This window comes from Synchiropus splendidus, chromosome 16 (assembly GCF_027744825.2).
Source record: "Synchiropus splendidus isolate RoL2022-P1 chromosome 16, RoL_Sspl_1.0, whole genome shotgun sequence".
In the NCBI taxonomy this organism is placed as follows: domain Eukaryota; kingdom Metazoa; phylum Chordata; class Actinopteri; order Syngnathiformes; family Callionymidae; genus Synchiropus; species Synchiropus splendidus.
The window spans coordinates 9193909-9206614 of record NC_071349.1 but is presented as its reverse complement, the minus strand read 5'-3'; the positions used below and the strand labels follow the sequence as shown (position 1 = coordinate 9206614).

The window sequence follows — 12706 nt, the reverse complement described above, 5'->3', positions numbered from 1 at the left end:
CTTTTTGTTTCATACACCACATCCACTCATTGTCTGAAACAGGAGAAGTCCCAGCTCTCCACAGGAAGTGACGTCATTTCCTTGACGTTACAGGAACATAACATGTGCTGCCCCACTTAACCACATTCAATGTTAGCAAGTCAAATTCACCCATTATTGATCAGGATGATGGCGCTGTACTGTGAGAGACATGATGATTGTTAAGACACTGACCCAGCTGAAAGCATTAAACTCTTCTCTCCTCATCTTGTTGCTTTTCCATGACCTCAATTATTTTCTTATAAGGCTCTGTGTTTGACTGTCTCACACCTGCGATAGGCTTAATATTAATAAAGTAATTCTACGGCCATATTAAACAGATGAATTGACAGTATATAAAAAATCCTTTGAATGTGCATTTCATATGGCAATAGTGTCATGTCAAAGGCTCTGAATCCATGTTTGTTCCCCGTCCAGATCTTTCTCAGCACGTGGTTTCAGACAGCAAGCAGGCGATGGTGCTGCTGGAGGAGGGCATCGCCAATCGAATCACTGCAGCGACCCACAACCACGATGCCAGCAGCAGATCCCACGCCATCTTCACCATTCAGTACACTCAGGTGGGATGCTTAACCGAGGTGGGATCACCTTCATGAAGAGGCCTGTATTTCCCTGTGACACCTCGCAGCTCGCCTCCTAGTGGTGATCAGATTCATTTCCAGCTCCATGTCTCTTTAGCCACATTAGGAATCTGGAGTGAGACTCTCAATGTGTCCGAGTTCTTATTAATCAACATGCCGTTGATATAGTCGCTTTCCTGCTGCTGGAGTGCTGTAAATTCCATCTAAATATTGTATTTTTATTGACTTCCCCTCTCAGGCTATTTTGGAAAACAACCGACCATCAGAAACTGTGAGCAAGATCAACCTTGTCGACCTGGCCGGGAGGTGAGAGTCCATGCAGTTGCATTTCAAACTCTGAGTTAAAACTGCTTTACTTTAAAACCACTTTTATTAAAATAAAACTGTAAGCTGTACTCTGTGGGAGTCACTGATAGATAATTTGATTTGGGTCGTGACTTCTGATTTAGGGGACATTTCTTCCCACACTATGATTTTTTTCACCCAATGTTACAAGTGTTTTTCTCCCTGTAAAAATATTCCGAATGCAATGAGCACAATGGGGCAGCAGATGGCAGTAGCGTCACGTAGGTCTGACGTCACACACACGGAAAACATGAAGAAGTGGCCAGCAGCAGGGAATCCAAGAGAAATGTTGCGTTTGTCTGCATAGTCACATGGAAGTTGATTTCGTTTCACTTACTTACATGTATGTTGTGTTTTTCAAAGTCAAAAAATACAGAATCTGATCATGTGACCAGCTTTGGATAGAAACAGCGTGAAGACGGACAACATATGCCATTTTACATTTTAGCATTCTTAAATGCATATTTAAAAGAGGATATTAAATTAATGACGGATCTTATTTTCACAATAAAAGTAGGTGCAATTTCTGTTAAAAATCTATTAGATTTTTTGAAAATGTTTTTATTGGAGAAAAGCACAAAGAGTGGCTTTTTTTTCCCTCTGCCTCACAATTGAAAACTAATGCTGTACAAAAGCCATGACAAATGACATGTTCTACAGTGAGCGAGCAGATCACAACTACTGCAGAGACCGACTGACAGAAGGCTCCAACATCAACAAGTCCCTGGTTACTCTGGGCATCGTGATCTCTGCTCTTGGTGAGACCTGTCGGCTGTTCAGTCAGGAATAATGTTTGACATCGCGTCTTTCTTCTTGATGACTTGTTTTGAATATTTACCCAGCTCAAAACTCCCAGATGTCCAGTAGTTGCCACAGCATCAACAGCATGGCCTCTGAGGGTGATAAAAGCACAGCAGGGAGTCACAGCAGCTCGCTGTCAAGAGGAGGAGGCGGCGGCAGGAGACACTACTTCATCCCGTACAGAGACTCCGTCCTGACCTGGCTGCTCAAGGACAGCCTTGGCGGCAACTCCAAGACTATTATGATAGCAAGTATGTATGCCATCATACAGCCTTTCACTTGAGTAAAACACCTGTTATTTGTGTGGCCTGGATAGCAAACCTGGGTCAGAACCAGCTCATGTCACAATTGATTCAGCAGTCGAATCAGGTGAAAATGTTGTGTGTGTGTGTGTGTGTGTGTGTGTTGCAGCGGTATCCCCCTCTGCTAGCAGCTACAATGAGACCCTCAGCACCCTGCGCTACGCGGCACATGCCAGGAACATCGTCAACAAGCCTCGGGTTAATGAGGTCAGCCCCTGAATTTTAGCGAAATCTTTTCACAGTTGTAACCACTGCAACTGTCTGTGTGTGCAGGATGCTAATGTCCGGCTCATCCGAGAGCTGAGAGAGGAGATCGACAGGCTGAAGAGCATGCTGCTCACCTATGAGATGGTGTGTTGACCCCTCGTCCTTTACATCCTCACTCTGCCTGTTGTTGGGTTTGTTAAGTGGTACACTTTTGAAACTCTTCCTTCTTTTATCACTCTCGGCAGAGGAACCACAGCCCCTCGCTGAGTGATGAGAGGGACGGAGCGCTCTCTGATATTGTTCTACAGAATGAATTGAAGGTCAGCTCATTATTGTCTAGTGATACCGACGCTGTGCAGGAGGGCGGCAGATTATTTATTTCATTTTTCATTTTTTTTTTCTGGTGGGTATTTTTTTAATTATTATTTTAGTATGAAAATGACAAAATAGGACATTTTTTTGCGGGAAGAATGTATGAAAATACCTAAAAAATACCTCATGAAAATACTTTACAATCCTGTTAAAGAAAATCAGTCTGTAAATGATACATCAATTATTTTTACAAAGAAGTAGTCAGTTGTTATGAAATCAAAGCAGCCGATATCAAGCCTAAATATTACAGACAAAATACATTTTTGATATTTCATATAAATCAGTAAATGTGATCGTCAACATGATATGATACAATCATAATTCTAATTGGGGAATAATGCATTAAATTTTGCGATTTAAATAAAGTGTAAGAAAAACAACCAACAGAAGTCTTAATAAAAATAAATTCAAAATGGTTTCAATAGTTATAACAGTGACTAAATACACAATAAAGTTGAATTAAAAAAATAAAAACACCCCGTAATTTGGGGGAAAATGTAGAAACAACATTTCGAATATAAATGTACATTTTTAATGACCCTTTATTTGCCATAGATAATTTAATAATCTTAAAAATAATTGAAAATTAAATTAGTTTCAATTTTCCACCGTATGAACAGAGCCTGGATTGTTTTTTGTGCACCTCAGGTGGAGCAGCTGATGAAGGACTGGTCTGAGAGCTGGATCGACCAGAACAATCTTCTGCAGCAGTACAAAGTTGACATCAATTCTATGCAACCGCATCTGATTTCCCTCGACAGAGATGGTCTCTGCACGGGCATCGTCGTCTACAATCTCCCGGTATGACATTAAAGTTTTCAGTGGCCTGTGTGTGATAACTTTTTTTCATCATCGTAGTGTTTGTTTACTTTTTGTTGGTGCCGTCGAAGCCATTCTTTACCCTCCCTCGAGACCTATTCTTCCACACTTTGTGTCTGAAAATATGAATTCCCTCAGCACCATGCAAACTTTCACACATCATTTCCACATGCTTCCCCTCATATTCTCCAGTTTTTGTCAGCTGTCTCAACAAAACAATATTGCTTTCCCTCCCTCTTTCTCCACCTTCTTTCTCACTCTCCTGGAAAACACTTGAGGAAATAAGCCTTTTTTTCCCATCGTCTTTTAGTCTCTCCCTACCCTCCAACTGTCCTGTCAGTCCCATTTATCTTGTGTGCAAGTCTTCGGCTCGCCAAAAAGCTGGGTTGGATAAGAGGCTCTTAGTTCTGAGGCAAGGACTCGAGGGAGCGCAAGCTGTCCTGATTCTGACAATGACAAGCCAACCCTCGGGCCTGAGGACTGCACCGGTTCTTGCATGTGATGAGCAGGACCACAGCAGAGCATGTGTGGACCTGACACCTTTTAGAAGTTTTGATCACCTTGCAATTTTTGAGAATGAAAGATTATTCGATTATGTATTTGTAGGATACAAGGATGCAGATGAATTTTTGGATCTTTTCAGTTTTAACCGAGTGTATTTTCACAGGAGGGAATAACCCGAATTGGACCTCGAGGCCGAGCTGAGGAGCCACATATAGGTATACATGTTTAATTCTATCCACAGCTGCTTTATACTTTGTGCATTCCATGTTCAAAAAGCTGCGGTGTGCTTCACAAATTAATAAAAACAAGTTGACTAATTATATGGCACCCATCAAGTTTTTAGTCACACCTGCCATGATGGAAAAAGGAAGCACAGAAAGTCAGAATATAATGTGTATTAAGGTGGTTCTAGTCACTTCATTAATGCATCTGGATTGTTTTAAGTACAATAATTATATTCTTTTTTTTTTAGAATTTGGTTTGCTATTTATTTATTCTCACCCATTAAAAAAATCTTTATCGACGCTATGTTCACAAATAAATTTTTTCACTCGAAGAACAAGAACTGTAGACTGAGAAATTAATGACTACAAAGTGACAGCAGATGGCGCTGTTTGTTTTGCCCTGAAGCACATGACTGCGCCATGAGTTCAGTGAATTATATCTTTGACAGCTGCCCAATGAGCCAGTGATAAGAGTGATAACATCGCTTGTTACAACAAAGGGCGTACTGCATTTACTTTAAGAAAAGCTAAATGTGTTCACGAGAGTGGCAAAGTGGCTGTAAAATTATGAAGCCAGTAAATTACAAAATATAATTTCTAACGTTAAATTCAGGATATTTTTGTCACCAGAATGGTTTCAAATAAATGTGAGCATCACTCTAAAATGGAGTTCATCTTCGTTCCGGGGTGGTGACGAAGGCGTTGTGACCCAATATATTTCATGGTCATGGTGTTTATAACACATTTGCCCGCTTATCTCAGCATTAAAATATCTCACCAGTTCATCAAATAATTGAACAGTTGAGCCACTGCAGCCCGCAAATAGGCTATTAGCTGGTGAAGAAATCCCTCACAGATTACTAAATACATTATGCAGCTGAGAGGCTTCGTCAGCAAAACCTCTAAATAAATAAACATGAATGTGTTCCTCTCTCTCCTCTCTAGTACTGCAAGGCGGTGCGAGCTGCGAGATTGAAAACCATGAAGGTGTTGTGACGCTGCGACCCCTGCCTGACGGCGTCTGCCTGCTGAATGAGCGGGAGATCAATGAGCCCTGCAGACTGGCGCAAGGTCAGTCCATTCTTAGCTAACAAGTCCAGAACCAGGCCTACACATGAATGGCCTTCTGTATTTTATTTTCCTATCAGTAATGTCTGTGTTTTTCACATTTGTTTGCATATTAAATGATGTGCCCTCGGGTGCACACTTACTTGATCAGTATGCTGTGGACATCTTTGGGCTTCTGCGCTCAAACTATGAATATTGGTTTTAAATAATTGTGTTTCCCTTGTGAGGTGCCGTCATCACGCTGGGAGGTGTGCACAAGTTCCTCCTCAACCATCCAACAGAGGCCGCCCTTCACCAGGAACAAACGCGAGTAGGTGCTTCGCAGATGGCAGTGTGTCCAGGTCATGACTGCCTGGAAAAATAACCATTGTTTCCCCCCTTTTCAGGCGGTAAAGAGCAACATGCCCTGCACCTTTATTGATCTCTGCGTAAAAAGTGGTGCCCAGTGGTAAGAGGAGACAACATATTTTGAATACTTCAGCGTGATATCTGGAATGATAGTGTGAATTTAATCATGCATTTTTGATAAGAAGTGGTTGCGTGCTGTTTAACTGGGGCACCGTCGCATGCCTGTTTCCTTAACTCTCACACCATCATGTTTAACAGTTTGGTTTTCAACTCAGCCTTTTTATGGCTCTCTGTGCTTCCTATCCCACCAACTAAAATCTTATGTTCTTCAGCCACCTCTTTCTGTTTCCTCACAGTGGTGAGAAGACAATGCTGCAGGGGGAACCACCTCACTGTACGTCCCTCAATGACCAAACTGCTGCCCAGCAGCGTGTGGAGAAGCAGCAGCGCTATGTGGAGAGTTTGCTTCAGGACATGCATTGTGAGCAGAGAAAGGCTGAGAAGGAGCTGGAGCGAGAGCAAGCTCTGCTTCAGCAGCAACACAGCGAGCGTAAGCATGGATTTCTTTCTCCAAAGAGCTGCTTTCTCCCTCATACACCTGTTGCAAAAATATGCTCACAAGGTTCCAGCGACGCCTTAAAGATTCTTAAACAGCACTGAATTCATCAATGAAACTTTTTAAATCGTCTTTCAAAGGTCTTAAGACATTAATATGTGGTCAGAGGAATTGTATTTCTACTTCAACAAACCGGTGATGTGGATAACTCCTTAGCAGATTTAGATTTTGTTCATGTAGCTACTTCAGTGTTAATCCTCATTCGGTGCTATAACGTTGTTTTTCAGGTGCTGTAAATGACTTTTTATTTTACAGACTCAATGCACAGTAATTCTAATGTGTGACATTTTACTCAACAGTGCAAACTTGGATTGATCAGGAGAAAGAGCGGCTGTTGACTGTGGAGCGAAGAGCTACACAAGAGCTGGGAGTCCAAACGGACCTTGTCTCGCCACAAGTGCTGGATCAGCTCTCCAGTTTTGTTTCATCTGACCAGAACACGCCAACAGGCATCTGCCCGTCTCAACTAGACAGGGAGAGGAAGAAGGTGGTGAACCAGGAGCTGATAAAGCATCACGCCCTTTGTCGTGCCGCGAGCCGCATTCATCGCAGCAGGCTTCAGTTCCAGCTTAAAAGAATCGCAAACAAGCGTTGCATGCTAGAAGCCAAGAGAGAGCTGCAACGGCTGGAGAAGGCCCTGCCTTCAGGAACAGAGGGGTTGGACTCTGCTGAGTTTGGGTCTAAATGTGCAGGGGATTCTTTTGCTTCGCGAAGACATTCTTTTACGTCAGATCTTCGCTCCAGACGTCACTGCTCAGTCTCCCGGTGAGTACATGCCAGACACTCCATGATCTGATCTGAAAATTCCCAAATTCCACAGAGTTTTATCATTTAAGTTAAAGCAGATATTGTTTTAAAACACTGCTAAATAAAATTTGACCTGTTCATAGACACCATATTTAGCAAAAGATGACAAATTAAGTCTGACTCTGTGACAAACTCGATCACTCAGGGTCCATAATGTCCTCACAGTCCAAGTCACAGGTCAAATAAAATGTCTATTGATGGTCCCTCTTTACCACAAAGTAAAGGCTGAAATATATGTCAGTCACTCAGAGACAAATTTGTGCTTAAAGCATCACTGTGTTTCAAGTGTCTCAGACATAGCTGTCACGAAGCCAACAGCATCAGAGGTGATGTAGCGTTGTTTGGCTCTGGAGGATGTCCTTAGATTGCCCAAAATACCGGGAGAGTACTGCCCATTTACAGAGTGGAGCGGTCGTCATGCTGATAAGACGCTAAATAAGTAGAACTGGACCATGATTTTCTGACCAAGTCTGTCACACAGACTGATTTGTTATGTTGCGGGCTAAATATTTGTGAGTGCACGCCGACATCAATTTTAAAGGTTCAAGTTGTTCATCCCATTTTTATGTCAACAGACATGCTGTGAAGAGAAACCAACACACCCCATCAGCGACTTCTATTTGCAGCAGGACCTGGGTCTCAGATGAGTGCCTCCCAAGAGAGAGAACTCAGAGTTGTTCCAGCAGCCTCTTCTCAGGGCAGTCGTGCCAGGACGAGAAACGTTTGTGTGCCAAGGATGTGACTCCACTTCCTCTCCCGAAGTGTCCTGAAAGAAAGCCCCTGCTACCAAACAGAGACCTGACTTTTAAGAACTGGTCGAATATAGTTACATCAAGTTCACCGGTGAGTTCAGCAACACAACAAACTGGCCAAGAGAATTTCCTGTCATCTACAAAGGAGGAGAGGGTATGTCACACCGCTTCCCCTGGGAATGTCACCACAGCATGTGATGCATTAGCTATTGGACAAGGAACCACCGAAGAGTTGCCTGGTTTGGTCACACCTAAGAAAATCTTTTCAGAGGGGTTTCGATGGCCATCATTTTCTAATGAAGAACGTGGACCCAAAGCTCTCGGAAGGGTCATGAGAAGGGTGCATTGGAGGCAACAACGAGGACTGAGTCTTGATAGAAAGAGGCCTGGAAGCAAAAGGGGTGTGAATTCTGCAGTCTCCTGTGATGATCTGGACCAAACCTGTCTGTTGCAGGGCTTTAGCCAGAGAAGGTGTCACAGCGCCGATGCTCTCATGAGCCAAACCAAAAGGTGGGTGGAGACACAGCCGGAACTGACAGGTTGGGTTGAGGAAGAGAAGGAGGTCAAGTGGGACGAAGAAAGGTCTGACTGTGATAGTCTTTTCTCTCTGGATTCTTTGTCTTCGGCTTATGCAGCCGCCCTGGCGGACCAGCTCAAGTCCACAGAGGACGCTCGAGGTTGTGGGTCGGAGAGTGAGGACAGTAACATGTCTAAAGACTCCTTAACGGTTGTGAGTCGTCAAAAGTGCACTTCGATGAAGAAGCTGAGCAAAGCCTTGCATCCTTTGTTGGTTCAAGAGAGCCCTCGGGTGTCACCACATCAGAAAGGGGATCGTGGTGCTTTGGATTTGAGGACCAGGAACTCTGACAGTGGTACCGTTAGGACCCCTGAAAAGAAATCAGAAACCCATTCTTCTTCTATTTGCTCCAATATTTACATCCATCCTCTTAATGTTGACAGAGAAACAGTTCATGATCCCGGCGTCGGTCCTCAAATGAGCCTCTCGGACTCCCTGGGTCAACTGAAACACAGAGATGTAGCTTTCAGCAGCAAAGTATTGACATCAGTGCCGGCCACTGCACTTGCCTTAAACAATAAAAGCAGTGCTCAGGTGCACTGTAGTGACAAAGCAAAAGGACCATCAACAACTCTGGGGGAATCTCTACTGGAAACTGACGACCATTCTTCAGCGGGGGAGGCAAAATTCCCAGTTGTGAGGTACGAGTCTCCTCATGAAAGACCCACCATAGTGAGGAACACATCACAATCTCCAGAGGAGGAAATAGGCAAGCTTCCCGTGGAGAGCAGCATTTGCTCAGCAGCACACTCTTGCACAAATAGTTCAGAGCTCATATATGATTCAGGATGCTGCATGAAGCTCCCCACCGATGATCACAATCCAGATGATTCCGCTGAAGATGTCGATCAGTTTGAGCTACCAGATGACATTTCTCTGTCTCGTGATGAAACATTAGATGAGAATGGGATGTGCTGTTTCACTCTTCCACCTGGGATTGTGGACTCCGAAAGCATCGAGGAGAAGCAGCAGGCTCTCATGGCCGATGTGAGGATTCCTAAAAGAGACATTGTGACCCATTGTTCGACACCAGCTGGCGCACGCAACAGACTCTGGCTCCATGCAAGCAGCCCTGAGCGCGACCAGACTCCTGAGGTGATTGAAGACAGAAATGACTCCTTAGCTTCTGTGGTCTTGCCAGGCTCTGATCCTATAGGCCTGAAATGTGGTGCGGTTTCTAACAAATTGCCTGGCTCTGAAGACGGTTTTCCATGCTGCAAACAAGGAAGCAAAGTTCATGAACATATTGTTGCGACAAAAGCAGAGAAAATCAAAGGGGTTTGGCTCGAGAGTTGTGACACCAAACACTGGCCGCGTCACATCTCGCAGTCAGAAGCAATTTGCAGCGCCATTGACTTGAGGATCTCTGAAGTGGTGAAAGAGCACGTCAGACTGTCTGACACTGGCAGCGCTGATGAAAGGAACGGCGGTCACAGGCCTTTCCAATCATCCACCTGCCCTTTCTGCCGCGAATGCAGTGAACATAGACGGACGGACAACCTGCCAACAGGCGACCCTGATCTCACTGGTGTTAGTGGACTTGGCTCATTAGGTAAAAACAAGCTGCTGACAACTTGGACCCACTTTGGTTTGTCAAACACACACAAAGGTGGTCAAGAAAAAGGACCTTTAACTCTGACCAAAGGTAGCGCTTGCTTGGAATCGGCTCCTGTTTTAAGTCCCTCACAGAACCTGTCCAGTGCTGGTGTCAAGAGCTGCAGAGAGTTTCTGGAGTCTTCTGGTGTTAAAGAGCAGGTCTGCACTCAGGAAGACTCATCTCTGAAGCAGGGACAAAATCCTGTAGTCATGAACGAGCAGTTAGATACAGGAAATGGTGGACCTGACTCACAAATCAGCAATATTCTTCAGAGAAATGTGGACAATAATGATAAATGGGCCAATCTCCTATGTCCAAAATTGGACCAGAACTGCAGTCAACTTGGGAGTGGTGGTAAAAGTAGCCATGGATCAGACGTCACCACCATTCCCTCAAGTGGAACTCCTAAAATAGTCAGGTGCCGATGCCCCAGACGCAGAAGTGGAAACGGTCGTCCTTCCAGGTCATCAATTTCCTGTTGTGAGACTTCATCAGATGAGGATGAGAAAACTCCCAGGCACCGACAGAACAGCCGGCCCTCCTCTAGGAACGTTAACGCTGATCCCGCTGTCAGACAGGTGTGCTTCACTGACACGGTTGCATCAACAAAATCCAGAAAAATCACGGCTTGTATCGGCGAGAATAGCAGAAAAAAATATTGTTTACAGGCCCCAAATGCTCTGAAGCAAGATTTGGAAAGAGAGACAGACAAGAGTAGAACAGCAGTTGGATCACAGGATTCAATTATGCACTTCGCCTCGAGCGATATAAATCCTTTTGTTCATCATCGACAAGACTCAAGCCAACAAAGCAATAACACCCAGGCATTTGGAAGCGCCGCTGACCTCTCCTGTAAATCTGTGCTTTTGAACAGCGCAGAGAAGCGTATAATGAGATGCAGCAGCGTTGACGACGGCTTGAACGGACAGAACTCCCCTTTCTTATCGCACCTCAGCACCTACGCCCAGAACAAGAGGCTTTCCAGTACTCTGAGCAGCTTTGAGGATTGTCAAGTTAAGAAAGAGTTTGCTCATAAACCTGAAGCTTCTCCAGGTGACAAGACGAAGGCCCACACTGTCGCGACTGGATCGAGCCCCAGCTGTAGTCAAGTGGATGAAATCGTGTTTCTATACTCTTCAGAGACGGAGTCAAATAAGGCAAAGGTCATCAGGAGGACTAAGGAGTGTGGCAGAGGTCCAACTGAAAGTTATTTACGTCATAAAAGAAGCGCGACTGATGGAGCTGCAACTAAAAAGGTGCCTATTGAGGAATGCCCAACTTGGGCGAGTATGGAGAGCATGTCTGTCCACCTCTCAAGGCTAATCGACAGCACCTCTGACCTGCTTGGAGATGTTCAGGGAATGAGGGCTGGGGGAGCCTGCACCAATGTTCATGTACCAGGGACGAAGAGACAGAACTCTTTCGGTCAAATGTCCAGGTTAGATTCAAGCAATCGGAGAGTCTGCTCCGCTTGTCCCAGAACCCATGAGGTCAACGTGACAGTCAAAGTCGTCGGGGCGGAGGTTTTAACCGGGACGCAAAACCAAACTGGCCGCCACGCAGTGACATCTAAGAGCCAGAGAGAGGTCGGGCTGAACTCCTCTACTCAAACGCCAGCTGTGGTTTCTGGGGCGAACTGCCAAGGACGTGCGAGGTCCGCTCCTCGTCTAGGTCCTCTGAGAATCTCGCCTGAGGAACTGAGGACCTTAAGTGTGTCTGACAGCACAGACCTGGGAAGCCCTGCCCAGTCTTCAAGCAGAGATGCTCAGTATATGGACCGGGCCTCTTCTCCGATCGTCACTGTTGGCGCAAAGACGAGAGCAAACCACTCCAACACCTGTCAGAAAGGAAGTGGAAGTCAGGCGCAACTGATTCAGCGGTGCCAACAAGCGCTGCCGTTTGACCAGTCGTCCAAAGAGGAATGGGATATTTCTTCCCTTGAAATTGACCCGAAACCCCTTGACAGTGAAGTTAGTTATCTGAGCCCTAAAGAGTGCTGTGGTAGTCGTCCTTCATCACTGGGTGGATTCAAAGGAACCGAACCAAGCATTGCCTTTTATAAAGACCTCGACTTGTCTGTTCTTCTGCCTCAAGAGGATGATGCAGTGTCTCTGGCTCCTAGTGAGTGCAACACAGATGTCCTAGTGAACGCCCAACCTCTCAGCGCGTGGATGTATCCCAGCAGTCGCGCGCTCCCACAAGATCTGCCCATGCACAACAAGTTCAAGAACTGGTCAGGAATCCCAAATGGGCAGCTCAGGCACAGCTTGAGTTGTGAGGAGTCGACTGAATCAGGGGCTCGGCAGTGCTCCCCCATGATCGAGAGGCTGCGGCAGGAACGACGGCAGGTGATGGCCACGGTCTGCATGGAGCCGCTCACCACGGAGCAGACAGCACCGGCTGGTTTGTTGAAGAAGGACGCAGGGTTGAGGGAGGAGTCTCAACCACATTGTCCTATCAGACAGCATCTGTACGACAGGTATGACTCTTTATTCTCGTACTGTATAACAACAAGCTATTAGAGAGTCTCTGTCACGCCCCAAGTTTTATCTGACACTGATGTCTGCAATTATTTTTATTTAAACAGTTTTATCAAATGTACAGGTTTGATGTTTTATATTAAAGATTATATTAATATTTACATTAAATACATCATGAAATAATATACAATTGCATTATCTTACGTTTACAAGGTCATGGTGCAATTACACTTGTTGTTGTCCTTACCTGCAAAATTTGTATCATTT

At 45.0% G+C, this 12706-nt stretch overlaps 1 protein-coding gene across 1 annotated transcript in view; it reads left to right on the top strand.

Annotated features, from left to right (window-relative positions):
- Positions 1-12706, top strand: part of stard9 (StAR-related lipid transfer (START) domain containing 9) — a 29409-nt gene that overhangs the window by 10812 nt on the left and 5891 nt on the right. Inside the window, exons 8-22 of the mRNA XM_053845773.1 lie at positions 457-599; positions 859-926; positions 1626-1723; positions 1808-2017; positions 2178-2275; positions 2342-2419; positions 2521-2595; positions 3296-3448; positions 4134-4185; positions 5140-5265; positions 5490-5572; positions 5649-5710; positions 5967-6160; positions 6526-6991; positions 7609-12438. Coding sequence (XP_053701748.1) covers positions 457-599; positions 859-926; positions 1626-1723; positions 1808-2017; positions 2178-2275; positions 2342-2419; positions 2521-2595; positions 3296-3448; positions 4134-4185; positions 5140-5265; positions 5490-5572; positions 5649-5710; positions 5967-6160; positions 6526-6991; positions 7609-12438 — 6736 coding nt within the window. The remainder of the gene's footprint in view (positions 1-456; positions 600-858; positions 927-1625; positions 1724-1807; positions 2018-2177; positions 2276-2341; positions 2420-2520; positions 2596-3295; positions 3449-4133; positions 4186-5139; positions 5266-5489; positions 5573-5648; positions 5711-5966; positions 6161-6525; positions 6992-7608; positions 12439-12706) is intronic.